We start from the raw sequence: 25,913 nt of genomic DNA, 5'->3' as shown, positions 1-25,913 counted from the left end.
ATGATTATTAGATAATCTAATGTTAAATCAGTAGAAATTTGTATTGTGTGAAGGAAACTCCTTTCCAATTGCTATAAAATATATTGCTTCAAATTGAGCTTGGAACATGTGTCTTTCATTCAAATGGAAGTGAATTATGCAGAAGAACCAGAATACATTACTGTGCGCAGTCAGGAGGCACAGAGAATTACTTAAAACATTCCCCACCTTCACCCCCAAGAATCCAGATATAGTCCTCAGATGGCAGAGCGGAAAGGAGTGACTGACCAGGGAACCTACTTGTTCCCAGAGAATTTCCATGGCCTTAATCCAAGACAGGATTAAATACTTTCATGAGTAGGCAAAACCAACTGTGCTAATATGAGAAATTCATTACTACCCTGGGATTTAATATAACTAAATCATCAAGAAAACTGTATTCTGGAGTTCCCGTCGTGGCTCAGCAGTTAACGAACAGGACTAGATCCATGAGGACACGGGCTCGATCCCTGGCTTTGCTCAGTGGGTTACGGATCTGTCATTGCCATGAGCTGTGGTGTAGGTGCTAGACACGGCTCGGATCCCACGGTTGCTGTGGCTGTGGCGTAGGCCACAAGCTACAGCTCGGATTCAACCTGTAAACTCCTAGCCTGGGAATCTCCATATGCCACTGGTGTGGCCCTAAAAAGACAAAACAAACAATCCCCTCCCCCCAAAAAAACTATTCTATCATCAATTAACACTCAAACAGCAGGAAAATTATATTATACTTTGTATTTCATTATATATATTTATTTCACTATAATTCCAAAAAGACACAATAAAGCGATTCTCCTGGTAATATATTTAGGGACCAGTAGCTTCTGCTCCTTCGGGTGAAGGAATCCCTAAGGAGGAAAGATTTTGCACTCCCCCTCCCCGCCAACTGTCAGGCTCCAATCTCTCCACTCCTGTGTAATCAGCCTTAGAACATTTCCCTGACGCCAATATTTGACCTCCAGGAGAAGCAACGCGGCAACTACCCAACCATAACTGGGGAAACCTGAACCAGGGTCTGGACTTGGGTACCAGAAGAGAGGGAACGGGAAAGATTTCACCGTGGGGAGAGAGGCTGTGGGAGAGCTGTTTTGATGATTCCAAAGGCCCTAGATCCTAGCTGGTTGGGGATTTGTTGCGTAACTGATGGAAGATTCAGCTTCTCTCCGTGTCTGGGAACGGCCTGCTCTCTGCCTTTTTGCCCTAAACCGGGCTTTGGACTACATTTCCCAGATGGCTTTGCTTCCCGGCCTGTGCTACTTTATCAGGGCGTGTCTTGGAAGAGAAGCCCAATCCCCTAGCTACGCTGGGACCTCTCGCTGCGCTTCAGCAGCCGCAGCTGCCTCTAGGCAAGATGATTGGGGTCCTGCTCCTGCTCCTTCTTCTCCCTTTGCTCCTGTACATCGCTGTACCCCAAATCAGGTCTGTGCAATTGTATTCCCTTCTCTTGCGGAGTCTTTGGTGGTGTGTTGGGGGGAAACCTTCATTCTCATCGAAGCTCTGGTCTTCAAAAGTAGGAAGGGAAAACTCCCTGCGGGGCTCCAAGTAGGGGAGTTCGATTGGTCGGAGGCGATCCTGCTGCCCTGGATGCGGGAGGGCGAGATCGGAGACCCCAGGCGGTGGGAAGAGGCTGCAGTCCACAGAACCTTGCTTTGTTTCTCCTGACCCCCTTTTTCGTCTAAGCCGCCCTCGTTTCCGGCTCCAGGGAACCGCGAGGGCAAGGCTACCTCAGACACTTAAATTTACAGCTCTGGGGCTTTCAGACTATGAAGTGGGATGTAGCCCTCAAGATTGTTTTTCCCTTAGCTCCCGCACCTTGAACCTGCCCTGTTTAGCTTCTTCCTTCCAGCCTTTGAAGTACAATGGGGCGATTCGACTTTTTGCTCTCTAAAACTGCCCCTCGATGGGAGTCGTGACAACTGCAGCCTCATTGCTTGATCCTGTTGCTGTTAGATTCGCTTTTTCTCTGGGCAGGTGTAAGAGAAACAAAGGGTTTCATTATTCTACCCTGCGTTCGCAGCGGGAGCACGGGGAGGAGGGGAAGGGGCAGGGTCCAAGTCCTGCCCCGGGGTTTAGGGCTGGGGAGGAGAGGATTGAGGGTCTTGGTCTCTTAACTAGGTGGTACATCAGCCAATGGCTGGCTGAGAGCCCCAGAGGGTGGCAGGAAGCTGCACAACAGGCAGCCTGACGATTGGTTCTGAGTAAGTCACCAGTAGTGACGGCAGACCAGTGACTGAAGAGACACACTCTTTCCCTTGGTGGAGATGGGAGTGGGGGTGGGGGGACTTGTTAACTGAATGGAACTGGAAGGCCCGCTAGATCACTCTACCGTTTCTTAATACCTCCACCTCTTCTCTCCTCCTTCCCCACCTTTCTCGAGCCCCTCTTGCAGTTGTACTTTTCCTTCCCTCTGAACACGCAGTGCTCCCACCTCTTAGACACACACGGGTGCAGGTACTGGGATGAAAAGGCTGCCTTTTATCTCTTTGCATCACAAAGTCCTCTTAGCCACTTAGAATCTCAGTGAAAAGTTGCACCAGAACTAAAAGCAGTGCTCATCTCTTAAAGAGATTTTTCTAAGGAAAGTTATACTCAAAGGGTTGTGATCCCAGCCCCCTAGCTAGGTCATAGGGACTAGACCAGTGCTGGACTTTCATGGACTTTTATGGTTGGTTGTTTCTTTCCTTTCTGCTGGTTAGAAGGGAGAGCTAGGTCTCTACCTGGGTCCTGATATGTTGTGGCTCCTGGAGCTAAAGCTGAAAGGGATGTGGGAAACTGAGCAGCAGGGCTTGTCCTGAGGGGGAGGATATATATCCCTTGGTAAGCACCGTGAGTTAGTTTACTTCCTTATTGACCTGTTTCTTCTAAGCAGGAACTTTGGTGGCTAGAAGTGTGTACTTTGCCATTCTAAGTTCAGTGAAAACGGTTGAAATGCTCCTTAAAAATACATCTCCCAGTCAACAGATTCTGTTAAATTGAGTCCCCAAGACTTGCAGAGAAAACAATCTGAGGCCGGCTGATACCTGTTTGTGCATTCACTCCTTTGGAGAAGCAGGAAAGTATAAAGAAGGACTCTCATTAAACCAGGACTTGAATCTCAGCTCCCTTTTGAACTGTTTCTTTTTTTCCTTTTTTTTTTTTTTTTTTTTTTTTTTTGTCACAACATGCAATGGCCTGATGTGGGATCACAGTTCCCAGACCAAGGATTAAACCTTGACTACAGCCACTAGTAGTGTTGCGGAAACCGCAAAAACCGTGGCAATGGAAGGAGACAAACAGCACTCGGAGATAGGGAAAAGCAAGGTTTATTCAGCACCGGTGCGGGCTCAGAAGTCCCCTCCAGAGTCTGAGCACCAGGTCTTTGTTCTCAGTAACTTTTATACACTACAAGGTCTTGATTTTCCTATGTAAGCATCCCGGACCTCCCCCATCCCCAAGCAGACAGTGTTCCTCCCTAAGGAACTGAGCAAGCAAGGTTACAGAAGCGGAACTGATAAGCAATGCTGGGTACATGATTAGCAGGGCTGCTGGCTTGGACAGAGGTCACACCGTTGTTACATTATTACCAGAAGGGTGGTGTAGTGACGAGCATAGCTGGAAAGGCTTGCAGCTGCCTTCTTAGCCAAGGGGGGGTTGTTCTTTAGTTAAAACTCCATTTCATTACCCCCTCTTGATGTTTAGGGTGCATCTGCACCCTTTAAAGATCATTATCAGTCATAACCCTTTGGTAGCCTCTGATAAGTAGCAGGTGGGAGGTTTGTTTTTTTTTAACCATGGTTTTTATAAAACCTTTTATAATATTTATCAGGAGAGGTACAAGGCAGGGAACAAGTAGGCACCCTGCGAGTATAACCATGATTATTCCGACCATTATCTTAATTCCTCCCAACCAAGAGAACCATTTACCAAAGAGACTGTCTGCATCCCATCCTTTCCAAGTTTGTACAGGTACATGGGCAAGTTTAGTCATGAGGTCAGCAATTTCTTCTACCACCTTTCCGTTGTCATCTATTTGTAGACAGCAATTACTTAAGTTAAATTTTCCACAAACCCCTCCTTTAGAAGCAAGTAAATAATCCAAGGCCAAGCGATTTTGGTAGATTGCACTGCACATTTTAGTTTGTTGTTGGGCCAATATAGTCAAGGCCTTGCAGTGTCATTTGTTATAAGTTCCAAAACCTCCTGTAGTCTGATAATGCACTTCAGCATATAGGCAGGGGTGTGAGATCCCCAAGAGCCATCCTCTGCTCAGGTGGCAGGCCCATAATATTGAATTATTTTTTCTGGGGGCCATTTTATCATCTTTCCAGTCTCCAATTTGGAGAGCCCTCCGGTCTCTCTGGGCACCCTGTGCCCTATATATAGGAACTCCCAGTTTTTCCCCTAGTGATAGTGGGAGCAGGAAGAAGGAAGGTCTGATTGTTCCCAGTACATATGCCCCAGCCCAATTGGGGGGGAGTATGGAATAGGCCATTTTTTCACAAATCCAATATAATCCCTTTGGTGCCCGCCTTTGGATATTAGTACTGATGTCTTCCCATGCTTGTCGAAGGAGGGAAAAGTTAGACAAGGGATTAGGCTTGGGCTCTGAGCGATTGGAGGATGACCACCATTGAGTCTTTTGGGCAGTCAGATTATAATACCTTAGGCCTAAACATGTTAGGCTTCCAACTGAAACATTAAATCGTCCTCCCCGCCTCGCAAGACAATTTCTCCCTATAATAGCAGTTCTGAGGAGCCATACCCCATCGGTGAGTTGGGGGTATGCAGTCTCATTATGAGGCTCTAATGGGTCCAGTTCTCTGGCTTGCCAAGGACAGTGGTCTCCTGTGTTTATTCCCCCGCATATGTAGCAAGAGGAGACCTTGAGAGTTTGTGCAATAGTTTCTGCCAGGGCTAAGAACAAGTTCTTAGTTGTGGCCAGAATGGGAGGTGGGGTGTTTTTTATCTCTTCATAAAAGGAATGAAAGCCCCTGTAAGAGGCAGCTTGGAGTGCAAACGTGATTCTCTGGAAATGTAGCACAGCTCCAGGGTCAAGGCCTCTTCCGTCAATGCGAATGCTTATTTTGAAACGCTCCTTCCATTTGGGCTCACTGGAATTGAAAATAGTGACATTGGAGTTCCCGTCGTGGCGCAGTGGTTAACGAATCCGACTAGGAACCATGAGGTTGCGGGTTCGGTCCCTGCCCTTGCTCAGTGGGTTAATGATCCGGCGTTGCCGTGAGCCGTGGTGTAGGTTGCAGACGCGGCTCGGATCCCGCGTTGCTGTGGCTCTGGCATAGGCCGGTGGCTACAGCTCCGATTCAACCCCTAGCCTGGGAACCTCCATATGCTGCGGGAGCGGCCCAAGAAATAGCAACAACAACAACGATAAAAAGACAAAAAGACAAAAGACAAAAAAAAAGAAAATAGTGACATTAACTGGGTTACAAGCTTTAGTCTGACAGTCTGGAGGGGCTGTACCCTTTTGAAGGGCAGCTGTTTTGTCTCCCTTATTTTAGGTTGTCCAGGCCATGCAGCTCCAGTAAGTGTATTTCTGGCAATCACTCCAGGTGGCCCCCCAGCACATATATTTATGCTGGAGCCTGTATTCTCTTTCCCATGACGGGCTTTCACATGGTCTAGTAGAAGTCCATGACCCATTCATAGCTTCACAGGTATCAAAAAGTATTGATACTGGCAACTTGGGGTTGGTAATTTGGGTCAGATTAATTAGCTTCCCTGATTTATAAGAGTGCCAGACTTTTAACCATTTCTCAGTTGGGGAGTATTGTGGATCAAAGCAAGTATATTGGTCCCCCTGTTGACAGAATAAGTGGTCCTGTTGTGAGTACAACTTCCATGAATTTCTCCGGAACAGGAGAAATGAGTGGAGTAAAGCAAAGTCCATGTAACCCCTTGATCTGATTGGGTCACTCGAATGCATGGGTCACATGAGGAAATGGATCCTGGCAGAACCAAAGGGGACCAGATTAACAGCAACAGGCAGCAAACATACATGTTGCTCATAAGATAACAGTATATAACAGTAAGAAAGTCTCTTGTGGAAGGGAGGTAAGGCAGTTTATTTTACCAGGCAACCGTTTCCTCAAGCTTCAGCTGTGCATTGACTGACCAGCTTCCAGTGTGGTCAGGGCAGGGCTTTGAGATCGTCGTCTCCTTCTCTGTATTGTCAGGCGAAGAGGTCTCTCCGGATCAAAGGCAGTCTCCCACTCTCCACAGTCATCAGCTGGGCCAGACGGTTTAACTCTGGAAAGATGGATCCAAGCATCTATTCCTGTTACTTTAAGAGCAGTGGGGGTGGTTAGAATTACAGTATAGGGGCCCTTCCATACTGGCCTCAAAGGCTTCTTTTTCCAGTCCTTTATCTACACCTGGTCCCCCGGCTTTTGGGGGTGTACTGTTATACCTAAGGACACAGGTATTCTGTCTGCGACCCATTTATGTATCTGAGAAATAGTGAGCCCCAGTCCTTGTAATTGTTTATGTAATTCCAAGTCTCCCAACTCCCGGGTGTTTGCTTTTAAACTGATTAGTGGAGGTGGCCTCCCATATAAGATTTCAAATGGTGAGAATCCTATTCCTGCTCGGGGTGAACATCTCACTTTTAGGAGGGCCACTGGCAACATGTCTACCCAGGGCAAGCCAGTGTCCTGACATAACTTTGCCAGTGTCTGTTTAAGGGTCCGGTTCATGTGTTCTACTTTCCCCGAACTTTGAGGGCGATAGTTTCCATCGGATCTGTAAAGCTTTTGCCACCTGTTTTACTGTTTTGGCCACAAATGCCAGTCCGTTATCTGACCAGATGGTCAGAGGCATTCCATATCTGGGAATAATGTCTCTCAGGAGTGCCTTGGTTACTTTCCTTGCCTTTTCAGTTCGGGTAAGGAAGGCTTTTACCCATCCTGAAAAAGTACAGATAAAAACTAGTAAATATTTGTACCCCTTACTAAGGGTGACCTTAGTGAAGTCCACTTCCATATCCTCAATGGGGACAGTCCACAGTGTTGTGTCCCAGCGGGCATTATTCTGCAAACAGGTTATACATCTTTGGGAGACAGAGGAGCAGAGTGCAGGAAGACGAGCAATGAGATAGTACCAGCCCAGTAGGGTCTCTAAGGCAGTTTTGCCCATGTGGGTTAGCTCGTGTTATTGGTGGACTAGTTTGTAGGCCAGCTGTTCTGGAACATAAGCTTGGTGGTCCTGTGTGACCCACCATCCCATCTTAGTTTTAGTTTCTCCTTTTTTTCTTATTTATTTATTTATTTTTTTTTCTGGAGAATATCTGGGGACAGCTGGCACTTCTGGAGCCAGCAAGACCTTAGGTTTGTCTGGCTGTTGTCCCCGGGCTGCCTGTCTGGCAGCTGCATCAGCACTACGGTTTCCTTTTGTCACTGGGTCGTCTCCCTTTTGGTGGCCTTTACAGTGGATAACTGCAACTTCTTTAGGTTCCCATACTGCATCTAGGAGCTTTAAGATTTCAGCCTGGTTTTTTAATCCCTTTTTCTTTAGCAGTGAGGAGTCCTCTTTTTTTATATAAGGCTCCATGAACATGTAAAGTTGCAAAGGCATACCATGAGTTGGTATAGATATTAACTCGCCGGTCTCGGCTAAGCTCCAGTGCTCTGATTAAGGCCCATAATTCTGCTCTCTGTGTTGACCATCCTTGAGGAAGCACTTCTGTTTTTATCACTTTTAAGTCAGATATCATCCTTTTCCCATCCTCCATAAAGCTGCTGCCATCAGTATATAAAACCAGGTCAGGATTTTGGAGTGGTTTATCAGTCAAGTCAGGCCTGCTGGAAAACACCTCATCTAGTACCTCCAAGCAGTTATGGTCTGGGGGGCCCCGCTTCATCTGGCAGAAAAGTGGCTGGATTCAGAGTTCGTACAACCTCCAGTTTTACCCGTGGATTTTCACATAGTAACCCTTGATATTGAGTCATTTGTGCATGTGTGAGCCAATGGCGGCCCCTGGTATCCATTAGGGTTACAACTGAGTGCAGGATTTTAACACTGAGGTTTTGTCCCAGAGTCAACTTGGCAGCCTCTCTCACCAACAAGGTGGTAGCTGCCAGTGCTAGGAGGCAGGGAGGCCATCTGGCTGCAACTGAGTCAATTTGTTTAGGCAGATATGCCACTGGCCTCTGCCAAGGCCCAAATTTTTGAGTTAAGACTCCCAAAGCCATCCCGTTTTTTTCATGAACAAAAAGGTTAAATTTTCTGGTTACATCAGGAAGTCCCAAGGCTGGAGCCTCAGTGAGTTTGGTTTTGATTGTCTGAAATGTTGTCTCCTGGCTTGGTCCCCATTCAAGGGGAGCCTTTTTTTCTCCTTTTAGAGCCTCATACTGAGGCCTGGCCAAGTCTGAAAACCCGGGGATCCATATCCAGCAGAATCCTGCTGCCCCCTAGGAACTCACAAACCTTCTGGTGGGTGGTAGGGACAGAAATGACACAAACTGCCTGCTTTCTTTTAGTCCCTAGTCTTAGTCAGCCCTGCATGATGTTAAAACCCAGATACTTGACTAGTTTTTTACAGATTTGTGCCTTTTTCTTTGATACCTGATACCCTGCCTCCATCAGTAGGGAAAGGAGTGCTCTTGTTTCCTCTAGACACTGAGCCTAGAGGAAACAACTCCGTGGTGCCAGCTAGTAAGAGGTTGTCAACATATTGTAGTAAAACACAGCCCAGTTTTTGTCCAAGAAATTCAGCCAGGTCAGTGGCTAGGGCGCCGCTAAAAAGAGTGGGAGAGTTTTTGAATCCTCGTGGGAGTTTAGTCCAGGTGAGCTGTTCCTTTGTCCCTGTATGTGGATTTTCCCATTTAAGAGCAAACAAGGGCTGACTGGCAGGTGCCACCCGGAGGCAGAAAAAGGCGTCTTTTTTTTTTTTTTTTGTCTTTTTGCCATTTTTTGGGCCGCTCCTGCGGCATATGGAGGTTCCCAGGCTAGGGGTCCAGTCAGAGCTGTAGCCACCAGCCTATGCCAGAGCCACAGCAATGGGGGATCCGAGCCGCGTCTGCAACCTACACCACACAGCTCACGGCAACGCTGGATCCTTTAACCCACTGAGCAAGGCCAGGGACCGAACCCGAAACCTCATGGTTCTTAGTCGGATTCGTTAACCACTGCACCACGACGGGAACTCCGAAGAAGGCGTCTTTTAAGTCCAGGCAAGTAAACCACTCAGCAGTGGAGGGGATCAGCCCTAGCAGGGTATACGGGTTAGGGACGGATGGGTGTAATGTGACAGTTGCTTCATTTATGGCTCGCAAGTCCTGAACTGGGTGGTAGTCCTGTGTTCCCGGTTTTTTCACGGGCAGTAAAGGGGTGTTCCAAGGGGACTGACATTTTATTAACAGTCCGTGCTGAAGCAGCCTATCCAGGTGAACCTGGATTCCCAGTCGAGCTTCTCTGGGAATTGAGTATTGCCATAGCTTTACCGGTTGAGCTCCGGGTTTTAGATCAATCAAGACAGGAGCATGGCATTTTGCCAGTCCTGGTGGATTTGCTTCAGCCCAAACCAATGAGTATTTAGTCTCTAGTTCTGGGGGAATGGTCCCCATTTCTGAAGGGGAAGAGTACAAGTGCCATTTCTCTTCCCTTTTTACAGCAAGAGCCATGATTAAAGGAGAGGGGGGGTTCTGTCAATTTGAGTTGGGCTGATACGTCAGTAGAAAAGGAAATTTGTGCCCCCATTTTAGCTAGCAGGTCTCTTCCCATCAGGGGGATTGGGCAGTCAGGCAGGTAAAGAAATTCATGTATTACTTCATGGCCTCCTAGCCGACATCATCAAGGACCGTAGAAGGGCCTGTGGGTTTGGTTACCTGTGGCCCCAACGATGGTGGTTTCTTTCCCTGAGTGGGAAGCTACAGGTTGTGTAACCACAGAAAGTTCAGCACCTGTGTCAACCATAAAGTTTATGGGGTGGCCCCTTACTTGAATTCTGACCATAGGCTCTCGGGGGCCCAGCTGGAAAGAGCCTGGTCCCCCCAATCAGACTCAGCTAGGCTGATCAGGTTGGTGCTGAATGGCTCAGATCGGTACCGGCTAGGTGGGGCTTTGGTCTTTTTCTCAGGATGGTGGGGGTATTCATTTTTTCAATGTCCCTTTTCTTTGCAGTAAGCGCATTGGTCATGTTCCAGGGGACTCCTTTTTCCTGGCCTTGGGCCTTGTCCCCTATGGGGTGGTCCCACTGGGGGCACCGGTTTTGACAGGGCGGCCACCAGAAGAGTCACCTTTTGTTTCATTCTCTTTTCTGCATCACGGCGGGCCACCTGGTCTCAGTTAATAAAAAACTTGTTGGCTATTTCCAACAGTTTAGTGGCATTTTCTCCTGCAAATCTTTTAATTTCTGTAGCTTTTTATGGATGTCTGATTGGGCTTGTCCCACAAAGGCAGCATTTATCATCCGTTGGTTCTCAGGGGCCTCGGGATCAAAAGGGGTGTAGATTTGGAAAGGCTCACATAGTCTCTCATAGAATTTGGCTGGGCTTTCATTTGGCTCTTGTAGTATCTCACTGGTCTTAGCTATATTAGTAGGCTTTTTGCCCCAGCTTTTGCCCCCTGTCAGAAGGCCTGCCGGTACCTCTCTAGGTTACGTTTCCCTTCTTCAGTGTCATAGTCCCAGTGGGGGTTTTCTTCTGGGACGGCTTCCCGTACCCAGTTTGCCAAGTCTGCTCGACCCCCCACATTGGCCTGAAGCCATTTTGGGGCTTCTGTTACAATTTGCCAGTACTCTTTAGGGTCAAACTGAGTAAAAAGGAGTTGCCAGCAGTCTATCCAGGTGGGACAGTGTGTCTGGAAAATGAATTCTAAGAGATCAGTCAGCGCCTGAGGCTTTTCAGAATATGAGGGAGTATGGTGTTTTCAGTTGAGGAGATCGGCAGTGGAAAAGGGCTGGTAATAAAAAAACCATCCCCCCTCTTGTATGGTCCCATCGGTGGCGACTTGCCGTGGTCCCCATGTCTCCTGTAAGGGCATTTACAATGCTGGAGTGGCTGCTCCCTGAGCTGACCTGAGACACCTGGAGAGTGTGGCTGCGGGGGTTCTGGAGAGTGTGGCTGCGGGGGTGATATTGCCTCGGGAACTTCAGAAGCAGAAGGAGGAGGAGAAACAGAAGGCGGTGGGCTATCTGGCACCTGGGGACCCTCTGCTCCCAGAGGTGGGGCCGGCAGCACATAAGGTGGTGGCATAGGGGGCGAGTCCTCAGGTTCCCCTTGAAAAATAGGTGGCACCTTTTTTTGAGACAAGGTTTTCTTCTTGGACTGGGCTACTAGCACCCTACACTGTCCCTGGTCTGTGGGGCAGAACCGAACCCATGGGGCCTCAAATAGGCAATTTCCAACCATTGATCAATATACGGAAATGGGTCTGGGTGTCCAGGGTCTCCTGTTGTAACATTATATACTGCTGCAACTGTGAACACATCTAAGGTCCCTTCCAGAGGCCAGCCAACACCAAAGGAGGGCCACTCTAGGGTACAGAGGGTACACAGTTTTCCGGGACTCAGTTTAACACCATAATCTCTAGAAAATCCTTTCTTAAAATTCTTAACCATACACTCTAAGACGGTGGGCTTGGAAGCCAATTTACCCATTGTGTGAAGTCCCACCCTGTGATGGTGACGCAAGACAAACAGCGAGGACAAGGCCTCAGGTAACAATCACTTCGTCCGCCTGACCGCTCCCCCAGAGGAGATATTTCAGTCACCTCTTAGCATAGGTGGGACTGTATAAACCCCAACGTCAGGATCCCCCCGAAGAGGGCCACCAGAAGCCATATGAGGGTCGTCGCGGAACTGCAGGTTAGGACTCACTCTGGCTCCGTAGTCCAAGGACGGTGGAGCACGGGCTCTCGTTCTCTCCAGTCACTCACACACACACACACACACACACACACCAGAATTGACAAGCCTCCCAAACCCAAGGGAGCAAATCCTGACCTGAGTGACCCTTTGGTCACTGAGAGGTGATCAGTCTCTCCTTCCACTGTATGGCGGGTCCTGACTCAGGCAGATGTCCCCAGGGAACTCGCCAGTCTGACATCCTGTCCTAGAACCTGTTTGCACTCTCCTTCTGAGTCCGTTCGGGAAGTGGTGTGAGCCAAGGCCAGCACAGCCCAAGTGAGGGTCTGGATCCGGCAAAATGGCCAGTGCATGCTATCCACCTGTCACCGGGCCGGCGACCATGGCTTCCCCCGGTTCCCTGACAACAGTGGCACAAGAGGCCAGCTCGGTTGTCGGCTTCCCGGCCAATGCACCACAAATGTTGCAGAAACCGCAAAAACCGTGGCAATGGAAGGAGACAAACAGCACTCGGAGATAGGGAAAAGCAAGGTTTATTCAGCACTGGTGCGGGCTCAGAGGAGTCCCCTCCAGAGTCTGAGCACCAGGTCTTTGTTCTCAGTAACTTTTATACACTACAGGGTCTTGATTTTCCCATGTAAGCATCCCGGACCTCCCCCCATCCCCAAGCAGACAGTGTTCCTCCCTAAGAAACTGAGCAAGCAAGGTTACAGAAGCGGAACTGATAAGCAATGCTGGGTACATGATTAGTAGGGCTGCTGGCTTGGACAAAGGGCACACAGTTGTTACATTACTACCCGAAGGGTGGTGTAGTGACGAGCATAGCTGGAAAGGCTTGCAGCTGCCTTCTTAGCCGAGGGGGGGTTGTTCTTTAGTTAAAACTCTATTTCAGTAATAGATTCACTAGTGAATCCCAACCACGAGCCCATTAGGGAACAATCTCCTTTATACTTATGTCTTTTCTTTGTCTTATCTTATTTTTATTTGTTTATTTATACTGAATTTTTTTTTGGCTGCACTCATGCCATATAAAATTCCCAGGCCAGGGATCACACATGTGCCACAGCAGAGCAGCGACCTGAGCCACAGTGTGACAATGTCAGATCCTTAACCCATTGAGCCAGGGAACTCCTATCTTATTTTTAAGTGTGTGTAAGTGGGGTTTTTTTTTTTTTTTTTTTTCCTGTTCTTTTTGCCCCGGGTTGGCAAGTTTTCATAATTTTAACTTCTGTGTTGTGAAAGCTATTTTATCAAGGCCAAAAAGTGACAGTAAGGGACAGATTAACATAAGTGGGCCAGTTCTTTCTTTTTTTGGCTAGGTTTTGTGATTTCTTAAGTCTAAGAAAGAGCTACACCCTAAATGAGGAACCTGGTTAAACAAATATTCATCTAGTTCTCCGAGGAGTTCCCATCATGGTGCAGCCGAAATGAATCCAACCAGGAACCATGAGGTTGCGGGTTCGATCCTGGCCTCATTCAGTGGGTTAAGGATCTGGCATTGCTGTGAGCTGTGGTGTAGGTCACAGATGCAGCTCGGATCTGACATTGCTGTGCCTGTGGTGTAGGCCTGCCGCTACAACTCTGATTAGACCCCTAGCTTGGGAACCTCCATATGTCATGGTCGTAGCCCTAAAAAAACAAAAAGACCAAAAAAAAAAAAAAATTCATCTAGGTCTCATGCTGCAGGGAACAAAGCTAATATTCGCCCTTATGATTAAATCACATCTGTCCTTAAGCAAGAGCAGATAATTTTGAGCAAGAAAATCTTAAGAGCAGAAAACTTTTGTTTTCTTTCCTCCAACCTTCCTTCAATCTATGAAAGGATAACAATAGACGGAACCAAAGCAGCCCTCCACCTTGGGACCTGCTGACATGAGGGTGTTATAGGACCTCTGACTGAGACAAAGAGAATGAAGAACTGACAAGCTCTCTTCTGTCTGCAGGAAAATGCTGTCCAGCGGGGTGTGTACATCAACCGTCCAGCTTCCTGGGAAGGTCGCTGTGGTCACTGGAGCCAACACAGGCATTGGGAAGGAGACGGCCAAAGAGCTGGCTAAAAGAGGCAAGATCATCTGCTTGTTTCCTTCCTGCTTACTGCTCTTTTAGCCCTTGCAGTTCAAGAACATTCCAGGAGTTCCCGTCATGGCTCAGTGGTTAACGAATCCGACTAGGAACCATGAGGTTGCGAGTTCGATCCCTGGCCTTGCTCAGTGGGTTAAGGATCTGGCGTTGCCATGAGCTGTGGTGTAGGTCACAGAGGAGGCTCGGATCCCGCGTTGCTGTGGCTCTGGCGTAGGCCGGTGGCTGCAGCTCCAATTAGACCCCTAGCCTGGGAACCTCCATATGCTGTGGGAGCAGCCCAAGAAATGGCAAAAACACCAAAAAAAAAAAAAAAAAAAAACATTCCAAGTGCCCTACTGATTTGCTGGTTTGATACTAGTACAATGTTACAATGTTTTCCGTATAATGGATGCATGACAAATATTGTTAATTTATTTTTCTTTACTGATTTGTTCATCTGTGTGAAGTAGGGGTAATTCCTTTTTTAAAAAAAGTAGTAGATTGGAGTTAGCAGATATAAGCTATTACACATGGAAGAAAAACAGGATCCTCCCGTACAGCAGAGAGAACTATGTTCAATATCCTATAATAAACCATAATGGAAAAGAACATTTTTTTTAAAAAGCGTGTAGGTTAAGGATCTGGTGTTGCTGTGAGCTGTGGTATAGGTTGCAGATGCAGCTCAGATCCTGAGTTGCTATGGCTGTGGTGTAGGCCAGCAGCTACAGGCCCAATTTGACCCCTAGCCTGGAAACCTCCATATGCTAAGGACACGGCCCTAAAAAGATAAATTAATTAATTAAAAAGAATGGGTGTGTGTATATAACTGAATCACTTTGCTGTACAGATGCAATCAACACAACATTGTAAATCTACTATACTTCAATTATTTAAAAAAAAAACAGTAGAAAATAACATTTAACATTAGTATTAAGTCTATAATGCTCATTCAAAAACAGAGCTGACAGGAGTTGCCTTGAGGTGCAGTGGGTTAAGGATCCAGCCTTGTTACTGTAGTGTCTCCAGTCACTGCTGTGGTACAGGTTTGATCCCTGGCCCAGGAACTTCCATATGTCATGGGTACAGCCAAAAAAAAAAAAAAAAAAAAATCAGAGCTGACAACTCATCTCTTCTCTTTCACATGTTGGTTGACAGGAGCCCGTGTATATTTAGCCTGCCGGGATGTGCAAAAGGGGGAATCGGTAGCCAGAGAAATCCAGAACATGACAGGAAACCAACAGGTATTGGTGCGGAAACTGGACCTGGCTGATACTAAATCTATTCGAGCTTTTGCTAAGGGCTTCTTAGCAGGTAAGTTTTTGTTTTTTGTTTTTTGTTTTTATTTATTTATTTATATTTGTCTTTTGTCCTTTTAGGGCCGCACTCGTGGCATATGGAGGTTCCCAGGCTAGGGGTCTAATCGGAGTTGTTGCTGCTGGCCTACGCCAGAGCCACAGCATCGCCAGATCCAAGCCATGTCTGTGACCTACACCACAGCTCATGGCAACGCTAGATCCTTAACCCGCTGAGCGAGGCCAGGGATTGAACTCGCAACCTCATGGTTCCTAGTTGGATTTGTTTCCGCTGCACCACAATGGAAACTCCAGCAGGTAAATTTAGAACTGAAGACTATGCTGAGGGTCTTGCAGTCAACATGGTAGACTTAGCCAAAAGGAAAAGATACCTTTCCCTCGCTGACACATAGAAATGCTAGACAAGATATAACCCCAGACTTCTGATTCAGAGCTGAACTCATTAGTAATGAAGGGAAATCCTCAAGAGGCAGAAACAAAAAGTGAATTCAGAAAGTCATAGCAGTGCAAAAGAGCTAAAGCCAAAAATCTCTTAGATGTACAAGAACTCAGTATGGGCTTTAAGGTCTGGTGGCCAAATACCCATACAGGGATAGGAGATGAGACCTCAGGGTGCTGAGGGCTGTGTTGCTCTGTCTGAGGCTCCACACGAGATTGTGATTCACAAAAAGCTACCTGGTCCATAGTACCAGGCTTTTAAAAAAAAATCCAGGCCACCAGCTCAGGGATATGACATAGAAGCTTATCCTCTCTTTAGAACATGAATGGATAAAGGGTCATCTGCAAGAAATTAGAACTTCAGGCTGGCATCATTTGTTGGGGGGGGGGGATTTTTTTTTTTTGGTTTTTATTTATTTTTGTCTTTTTAGGGTTGCACTGGCGGCATATGGAGGTTCCCAGGTAGGGGTTGAATCGGACTGTAGCCACTGGCTTACACCACAGCCACAGCAATGCCAGATTCAAGCCCCTCTGCAACCTACAATGCAGCTCACGGCAATGCTGGATCCTTAACTCACTGAGGGAGGCCAGGGATCGAACCTGTGACCTTGTGGATACTACTCGGGCTCATTACCGCCGAGCCACAACAGGAACTTCCTGTGGGGGGGATTTCATTCACTCTATCAAATGGTGTAAGAAACTTGAGCTGAGAAGTTAACATAAAGCCCTATAGAATCTCATCAAAAGCAAGTACAAGAGTACTCTGTAGGCTTCCTCCCTCATAACCCAGGGATCTAAGCCTCCCAGGAAAAACAGCTGCCACTGATAAACACTTTTAGTCAGAAACTACAAAGCATGTGAGAAAATAAGCCATAAGAGAGAGTTGGCAGATGCAACACAGAGGTGAAACCACTGTTTCTTCGGGGACCTGAATCCCAGTGGCAGGGAGGCACACAAAAAATCCTTTTTTCTTTTGCTTTGGCATTTCCTGCTCAGCTTGGGAAGTCTTGCTGTTGGGAGAGATAGACAGAACCCTTCCCCAAAGCAGGTAGTAGCTCCTGAATTGGAAAGGTTGGAAAGGCCTTTTGGTAGTGTCAAGTGGAATTTTGCCCTGTAGTGAAAGTATATAGGATTCAACTAAAGTCCTAAAATGAAAAACAATACAAAATAAGTACGAAGGGAAAATAGCGGAAAGATGGAAGCCATGGATCCCCATTTCAAAGCCTGGGTGTGGGGTGGATTTGGAAGGTGTAACTGCTGTGGCTGCCCACCTCCACACTCCATCTCCTCTTCCTGCAGAAGAAAAGCATCTCCACATTTTGATCAACAATGCAGGAGTGATGATGTGTCCTTACTCCAAGACAGCAGACGGCTTTGAGACGCACATGGGAGTCAACCACTTAGGTGAGAAATCTTGTCTCGTCACAAAGCTACAGGGAAACTGAAGTTCTCCTTGGAAAACTTAGGAGTCATATTGAACCTTTTTTGTGGTGTGATTGGACCCCTGGGCCATAATGGACCATAGATGTATAATAAAAGTGTGGTCCTGCCTAAAAGCTCAGGGATTAACTTGAGGCTCCCTGGAGGGTCTTCCTACTTTTTAATCTGTGGTTAAGATTTAATTTCCCCTAGAATGTTTTTGAAGAAGCTGACTGGATTAGGGGCTGTGTTGCTTTATTTGTAGTGATCCCTGTGGTCAGCTTCAGGTAGAGAGGCCACCTGTCCTTAAAGAGTGATGCTAAAGTTGGAACAAGACAAGACTTCATATTGATATTCACATTCACATAATCCAGTCCTATGTTATAGGAAGGATGTCTTAAGTCTTTGATTGTTTCTATTTTCCTAAACACTCCCTGAACTTGTTCTGTCGTTGATAATGAAATAATGAGGCAAAAAGCCTTATTCCGTTTTGTTTTGTTTTTTTTTTTTTTTTTGGCTGCACCCATGGCATACAAAAGTTCCTGGGCCAGGTAATTCAACCTGAGCCATAGAAGTGACCTGAGCCACAGCAGTGACAATGCCAGCTCCTTAGCCTGCTAGGCCACCAGGGAACTCCAAAAAGCCTTATTCTTTAATTCTCTCCCTGCTATATATAGCTGAGCCTTGCTCACCACTGCTCCCTTCACCCTCACATTGGCCCTGACCTCTGTTAATTCTAGTTTTTCTCATAGGTCACTTCCTCCTGACCCATCTGTTACTAGAGAAGCTGAAGGAATCAGCCCCATCAAGGGTAGTGAATGTGTCTTCCTTAGCACATCACATGGGAAGGATCCACTTCCATAACCTGCAGGGTGAGAAGTTCTACCATGCGGGTCTGGCCTACTGTAACAGCAAGTTAGCCAATGTTCTCTTCACCCAGGAACTGGCCCGGAGGCTAAAAGGTAGGCTTAGAAGAATGAGTGCTTGGAACATGATAATGTGAGAAAAAAGAAGTATACATGTATGTGTAACTGGGTCATCATGTTGTACAGTGGAAAATTGACAGAACACTGTAAACCAGCTATAATGAAAAAAAAAATAAAAATCATTACATAAAATTTAAAAAAAGGAAAAAATGAGTGTTGAGATACAAATCAATGGAGATATAAAAGGCATGGGAATGGGAACTGTTTCCTGGAGCCCATCCCCTGGGCGGGACCTGCTTCCACCTGGGTTTGGTTTTAGTTAAAGAGCTCACACCTGAATATTGGAGATAGCTGGCAGGTGATGGGGAAATTCTGACTTTGAGTCTGAAGGCTTGGCTTTAGCACTCTAGCTGCATGACCTGCAGCAAGTTGCTTAACTTGTCAAGACTTATTTCCTCAAATGTAAAATGGGGCTGCTTCATAGGTTATTATCATGATTAATGCAAGCTTCATGAGCAAGTCATGGTTTTTGACTCATAGTGAAACTAGACAGAAGGGAAGGCTGAGAGTTGGCACTAACTATAGCCATTGGGATAAAAGAGGTGCTGGGATCTGGAGGGGGTCTGCCTAACAGCAAAGGGTCAAATAAGAGGGAAATGTATGTTTGGGGAGGGGAGTTATAAATAAACAGAGGTCCTTAGCATGGTCTACTCTGGATTTCCAATAAAGAGAAAGGAAATCCAAGGTGGACAATTAGAGTTGCTTAGGATTGAGGCAGGCAGAGTTCAGTCTGAAGGAATCAGACACAGGTGCCCCCCTGTTGGAACAGGCTCATCAAACCACATGGACAGCTGTGAGATGGGGAGGAAAGTCTATGCCCAGGGCATAACATCCTTTATCAGCTTGGGAAGGACCAGGGTAACTGGAAGGTGAAAACTACCCACAGGTTGATCACGGAGCAAGGATGGCCCAGAGGTAGAGAGATGGGCCCAGCTGCGAGGATGAGATGGAAGCAGAGGATACTTGAGTGAGGAAACCTAACAGGTGTGAAGGTTAAATAGCTGTGATGCAATGAAAGAAACCTGGGCATGATGCAAGAGTCATCTATTCAACAGCCATGTATTCAGTGTCCGTGCTGTTCTACACACTGGATTAGGGGCTCCGAGGTGGAGTGGTTCACATTCGGCAGGGGGGAGAGGTAGTTCACAAGTATGTATACAATGGCAGAATAAATCTAGAAATGCATGAATCATTCTCACTGTAAAAAGTTCAAATAATATGGAAGTATATAGAGGTGAAAAATCCCCTTCACCTATTCTCCTCTCTCCCCCTCCTACTTTGATCCCTTCAAGAAACCACTGTCAACAACTTGATAGACACCTTTCCAATCATTTCCTTGTGCACTTAATGTATACACTGTACGTAAGGAACTGAAATTCCAACACGATGTCTTGGAGATCTTTCCATATGGTACATTTTCCGCATTCCTTTTGTTGGCTGCATTGTGTTTCATAGTATAGATATGCCTTAGTTTATTCCTTTCCTTGGCAATATCTGGTTTGCTTTTTGTTGTTGTTTAATTTAAATGGTGACAAATGCTCTAAAGGGGAATTACAAGGACCTATAGTGGGTTGGGGGGCAGTGGCGGGACCCTTATTCAGTCTGAGGGCTCAGGGAAGACTTTTCTGAGGGAGTGCGTTCCGGGCTGAGGCCTTGCAGGATGATTAGAAATTAAATGGGTTATAGTGGGAGTTGGGTGAGGCAGCAGAGGGGGCGGAGGAACATTCCAGGTGAAAGGAAGAGTCTGGGCTCCACTTGAGAAAGTGAGACAAGACCTTCATAGTTAGAATGTAGAAAGCAAGAGGAATGGAGGTCTGAGCTGAGATTGGTGAGGCAGAGGTGAACTCCATAGGGGCCACGGTAAGGATCAGTGTTTATTCTAAGAACATTGCAAAACCTTTAAAATGAAAGCCTTTTTAAAGATAGGGGCAAGAGTGCATGCAGCACATGATTTCGGTGGTTGGGGTAAGAAATAAGGTTAGCTTAGACCGTGGTGGTGGAGATGGAGGGTAGTGGACACTGCTGAGAGATATTTAGGATGTGAAAACCAGAGTGCTCGTTGGCTGGAGGTGCATGGTGAGATGGGGAATTCTTAAAAACTGGTCCTTTATGCCTGCCTCCTTAAAAGAACCAGGTTTCTTTCACTGGTTCTTTCAACAAGTCAGGCAAACACTGTTAGAACCAGGTTTGGCCTTAAATATATGAAGTCAATTTGGACCTCTGAGTCTGCATTACTATGGGTCATCTAGAATAGACATCAAGTGGAAAATAATGCAAGTTCACAGTCCTTTATCTGCGATTGTGAAATCCATAAAGACCTGAAAATTCAGTTTTTTCATAAGCTTGATAAAAACTTCACCTGTACTAGGGAGAGTAGGTAATAGACATTTATATGTATATTATATATGTATATACATATATACATGTATATTATATATATATATATATAATTGAATTATCTTTATAAACTCAGGGAAAAAAATTGGAATCATTTCTGATCCCAAAGTTTCTAGAAAAGAAAAATTGGTCCTGAAATAGATATCATTTAGCACTTACTATGCGCCAGACACTATTCTAAGCTCTTTTACATAGGAACTCATTTAATCCTCAGAACAATTCTGCGAGGTGCAGATATTGTAATTATCCCCATTTTACAGATGCAGAAACTAAGTCACAACATCAGGAACTTGCCCACGGTCACACAGCGATAAAGCTGAGATTTGAAACTGGGCAGTCTGACGGCAAAAGTGAGTGTTCTAAAGTTACAAAGAGGGAGTTTAGTGAGCCATGAGAACTCTTAACATTTAAAGTTTGGGTAGAAACTAATTAACTGGTCCAGGAAACTGGAGGGAGCACCCAGAAAGTTTAGAAAAATCAGAAGTATGGAGTCATGGAAGCCAATGGAAAGGAAACTTTAGGAAGAGAATGGTCAACAATGTCAAGTGCTTCTGAGAGGTCCTGACTCTGCTGCTTCCTAACAGTTAATAACCTCTCTGAGCCTTAATCCTAATCTTTGAAATGGAGATATAAATTACTGGGAGGAGTGCTTGAGATAACATCATGGGAAGGGAGTCCACGTAGGGCAAATGTTTATTCATGTCATTTGTTCTCTTTGGCCGTTTGGCAACATCAAGTCCTGTCTTCCTTTCTCTACATGGTACCCCCACAACAGGCTCTGGCGTTACAACATACTCAGTACACCCTGGCACAGTTGACTCTGAATTGGTTCGGCACTCATCCCTCCTGAGATGGATTTGGTGGCTTTTCTCCTTCTTCATCAAGACCCCTCAGCAGGGAGCCCAGACCAGCCTGTACTGTGCCTTAACAGAAGGTCTTGAGGTTCTAAGTGGAAACCATTTCAGGTATGAATGTATTTTGGTTTTTTGTTTGTTTGTTTTTTGTCTTTTTGCTATTTCTTGGGCTGCTCCTGCAGCATATGGAGGTTCCCAGGCTAGGGGTCGAATCGGAGCTGTAGCTGCCGGCCTACACCAGAGCCACAGCAACTCGGGATCCGAGCCGCATCTGCAACCTACACCACAGCTCACGGCAACGCTGGATCGTTAACCCACTGAGCAAAGGCAGGGATCGAACCAGCAACCTCATGGTTCCTAGTCGGATTCATTAACCACTGCGCCATGACGGGAACTCCTGTATCTTGTTTTTGAAAATGGAATTTTATTGCCCATAGGAAATAATTTGGATTTGTCTAGTATACTGTACCCTTTAAAAATTTTTTTTTAAATTTTTTTAAAGTGAAGTATAATTGATTTGCAGTGTTGTGTTAGTTTCAGGTGTACAGCAACATGGTTCAGTTTGTACATATGTGTTCTTCTTTCGGATTCTTTTCTCTTAAAGGTTATTACAAAATATTGAATATAGTTTCCTGTGCTGTCCGTTTCAGTTATCTATGTACTGTTTTTAAAAAGAATATTCTCCAACATAGCTTCTGTATCTTGACTCTAAAGGTTTTACTTTTTAATAGCAGAATTTGACCCATTCACATTTTTTTGGTAACTGCTAGGTTTGATTTTATCCATGCCATCTTTTGTATGGATGATTATACTTTCTGTCTGTTTCTTTTCTTCCTACATTTTGTTATGTCAGTCTAGTTTTCTTTGTTCCATTTTGGACTTCTTGTTCTATTTTTTCACATTGAAACGAATTTGAGGAGTTCCCCAGTGTCTCGGCCGGTTAAGGGACCAGTGTTTTCACTGTGGCATGGGTTTGATCCCTGGCCCAGGAACTTCAGCATGAGTGAACTCCCTTCTTGAATAAGTGAAGACTTTTTTTTTTTTTTTTGTCTTTCTGTCTTTTCTAGGGCCAAATCTGAGGCATGTGGAGGTTCCCAGGCTAGGGTTCTAATCGGAGCCGTAGCTGCCGGCCTACACCAGAGCTACAGCAGCACCAGATCCGAGCCGCATCTGTGACCTACACCACAGCTCATGGCAACACTGGATCCTTAACCCACCAAGTGAGGCCAGGGATTGAACCTGCAACCTCATGGTTCCTAGTCGGATTCATTAACCACTGAGCCATTACAGGAACTTCAGGTGAAGACTTTTTAAGCCTTTTGTTGTATAAAATTTTTATAGTATACAGGAGGAGACAGAATAACATGTTGAGTCCCCATATACCCATAATCTGCCTCAACAGCCATTAACCCATGGTCAGTCCTGCCCCATTCCTATCTACTACCGCTTCTCATATTTTTCACATCCCATATTATTTTTTTTTATTAAAGTATAGTTGATTTACAATTTTGTGCTAATTTCTGCTGTATAGCAAAGTGATTTAATATATACATATTCCTTTTTAAAATATTCCTTTCCATTATGGTTTATCACAGGAGATTGGATATAATTCCTTATTCTATGCAATAGGACTTTGTTGTCTATCCATTTCTAAATGTAATAGTTTGCATCTACTACCCCCAAACTCCCAGTCCATTCCTCGCCCTCCCTCCTCCTTGGCAACCACAAATCTGTTCTCTATAAGTCTTGTTTCTGTTTTGTAGATAGGTTCATTTGTGCCATATTTTAGATTCCACATATAAGTATTATCATATTGTACTTGTCTTTCTCTGTCTGACTTCACTCATATCTACTTGCATCCATGTTGCTGCAAATGGTATTATTTCATTCTTTTTTATGCCTGAGAAGTAGTCCATTGTACATATGTACAACATCTTCTTCTGTTGATGGAGATTGAGGTTGTTTTCTATTTCTTGGCTATTGTGAATAGTGCTGCCATGAACACTGAAGTGCATGTATCCCTTTGTTTTTGTTGTTGTTTTTGTTGGTTTTAACTTTTGGGGCCACACACGTGGCATATGGAAATTCCCAGGCTTGGGGTCAAATTGGAGCTACAGATGCCAGCCTACACCATAACCACAGCATCTCGGGAACTGAGCCACATCTGCAACCTACACCACAGCTCACAGCAAAGCCAGATCCCTGACCCACTGAGCAAGGCCAGGGATCAAACCTGCATCCTCGTGGATACTAGTTGGATTCATTTCTGCTGTGCCACAATGGGAATTCTGCATGTATCCCTTTGAATCATTTTTTTTGTCTGGGTATATTCCCAGGAGTGATATTGCTGGATTATATGGTAATTCTATTTTTAGTTTTCTGAGGAGCCTCCATATCTTTTTCTATTGTGGTTGCACTAACTTACATTCCCACCAATAGTGTAGGAGGGTTCCTTTTTCTTCACACCCTCTCCAACATTTGTTATTTGTAGACTTTTTAATAATAGTCGGTCTGACCAGTGTGAGGTGGTACCTCATTGTAGTTTTGATTTGCATTTCTCTAAACAATTAGTGATGTTGAGCATCTTTTCATGTGCTTTTTGGCCATCTGTAAGTCTTTGGAGAAATGTCTATTTAAGTCTTCTGCCCATTTTTTTGATTGGGTTGTTTGGGTTTTTTTGTTGTTGTTTGGTTTTTTTTTGTTGTTAAATTATATGAGCTGTTTGTGTATTTTTGAGATTAAGCCCTTGTCAGTTGCATTGTTTGCAACTATTTTCTCCCATACTGTAGGTTGTCTTTTCATTTTGTTTATGGTTTCCTTTGCTGTGCAAAAGCTTAAGAGTTTGGTTAGGTACCATTTGTTTATTTTTATTTTTATTTCTATTGCCTTGGAGACTGACCTAAGAAAACGTGTATGGTTTATGTCAGAGAATGTTTTGTCTATGTTCACTTCTAGGAATTTTATGGTGTCGTGTCTTACATGTAAGTCTTTAAGCCATTTTGAGTTTATTTTTGTGCATGGTGTGATGGTGTGTTCTAATTTCATTGGTATATATGCTGCTGTCCAACTTTCCAACACTACTTGCTGAAGAGACTTTTTCCCATTTTATATTCTTGTTTCTTTTGTTGAGTATTAATTGACCATAGGTGTCTGGGTTTATTTCTGGGCTCTCTATTCTGTTCCATTCATCCATATGTCTGTTTTTGTACCAGTACTACACTGGTTTGATTATTGTAGTTTTGCAGTATTGTCTGAAGTCTGGGAGAGTTATGGCTCTTACTTTTTTTTCCCTCAGGATTGCTTTGGCAATTCTGGGTCTTTTATGGTATCATTTATATTTTTTGGATTGTTTGTTCTAGTTCTGTGAAAAATGTCATGGATAATTTGATAGGGATCACATTAAATCTGTAGATTGCTTTAGGTGGTATAGCTATTCTAATAGTAATTTTTCTAATCCAAAAGCATGGAATATCTTTCCATTCCTTTGCATATTCTTTAATTTCCTTTATTAATGTTTTATAGTTCTCAGCATATGCATCTTTCACCTCCTTGATCAGGTTTATTCCTAGGTATTTCTGTTTATCCCATATTATTCTGAAGCAAATCGAAGATACCACATAAGATCAAAACTTTAATATGTTTTTATCTCTTCCTTCATTTTGTGAAGGAATCTCTCCAAAACTTTAGAGAAAGGGCCGTAAGTAAATTAAAATTGGAATGAAAGGTAGATAGTTAGATCACGAAAAATCTATAATGCCAAACTTAGTAAGGAGCCACAGAAGTTATTTCAGTAGAGAGACAAAATCTGGTCTGTGCTTTAGAAAAACATCCTTGGTAACTTTTTTCAATGAATAAACAAGTACCCCCAAATGAGAGATAACGAGCTTAAGATATAGCATAATAACAGTTGGAATGAGGAGAATGGTTTAAGTGAGAGAGACCCTGAAGGGGCAGAATTTTTACCACTAATAACTAACAAGTGAGGGGATTGTGCAAGATTCAGTGACCTGGGTACAAGCCTTAGTTATTAGGAGATTGACGGTGACATTAATTTAGACAGCAGATGTGGATAAACAATGTGTATAAAAAAGGATACAAATGAACTTATTTGCAGAACAGAAACAGACACACAGCCTTTGAAAAACTTATGGTTACCATAGGGGACAGGTCAGGGGGTGGGAGGAATGGACTGCGGGTTTGGGATTGGCATATGTACACTCAAGTATATGGACCACTTGGCCAACAGGGACCTGCTGTATAGCGCAAGGAACTCTCCCCAGTATTCTGTGATAACCTGTGTGGGAAAAGAATCAGAGAATGGATATGTGTATATGTATGACTGGGTCACTTTGTTGTATGGCAGAAATTATCACAGCCTTATAAATTAACTATAATAAAACAAACAAAAAAAGACCAATGTATAGCTTAGGGTTCTTTGATTCCAAAGCAGTGGAAATGGACTCTGGCTAAGTTAAGCAAGAAGAGAATTTACTAAAATATGGGGGTACTCCCAGGTCCAAAGGGAAGACTGAAAAGCCAGGCTTAGAACAGTCAGAATGGCCAGTCGGCTGGCCAGGACACTGGTGCAAATGTGAGTAAATGCCAGCTGTCTTCCACCTGTTTTATT

General features: G+C 44.9%; 1 protein-coding gene and 1 long non-coding RNA gene across 3 annotated transcripts in view; one reads left to right on the top strand and one right to left on the bottom strand.

Annotated features, from left to right (window-relative positions):
* The first annotated feature begins 1,325 nt into the window (after positions 1-1,325).
* The window catches only part of RDH11 (retinol dehydrogenase 11), a 37,406-nt gene continuing 12,818 nt past the window's right edge, over positions 1,326-25,913 (top strand). Inside the window, exons 1-7 of one of the 2 annotated variants that reach the window (XM_005656347.2) lie at positions 1,326-1,437; positions 13,762-13,880; positions 15,035-15,190; positions 16,930-17,034; positions 17,802-18,011; positions 20,693-20,782; positions 21,208-21,397. In XM_005656347.2, the coding sequence (XP_005656404.1) occupies positions 1,370-1,437; positions 13,762-13,880; positions 15,035-15,190; positions 16,930-17,034; positions 17,802-18,011; positions 20,693-20,782; positions 21,208-21,397 (938 nt within the window). In that variant the 5' untranslated portion in view covers positions 1,326-1,369. The remainder of the gene's footprint in view (positions 1,438-13,761; positions 13,881-15,034; positions 15,191-16,929; positions 17,035-17,801; positions 18,012-20,692; positions 20,783-21,207; positions 21,398-25,913) is intronic. The other variant, XM_001928767.3, reaches the window with a different exon arrangement.
* LOC146401812 (uncharacterized) lies at positions 3,305-12,400 on the bottom strand. Its single transcript, XR_014811014.1, has 3 exons — positions 11,957-12,400; positions 6,089-6,298; positions 3,305-5,108 (listed from the first exon to the last, which is right to left on the bottom strand). It is a non-coding gene; the product is annotated as an uncharacterized LOC146401812 (long non-coding RNA).

This window comes from Sus scrofa, chromosome 7 (assembly GCF_054392235.1).
Source record: "Sus scrofa isolate SSC_HxYL_T2T_F1_AM1 chromosome 7, Sscrofa_HxYL_maternal_Yorkshire_Landrace_v2.0, whole genome shotgun sequence".
Taxonomy (NCBI): Eukaryota; Metazoa; Chordata; class Mammalia; order Artiodactyla; family Suidae; genus Sus; species Sus scrofa.
Note: the sequence above shows the minus strand (reverse complement) of the source record. Positions and strands in the feature narration are given on the sequence as shown.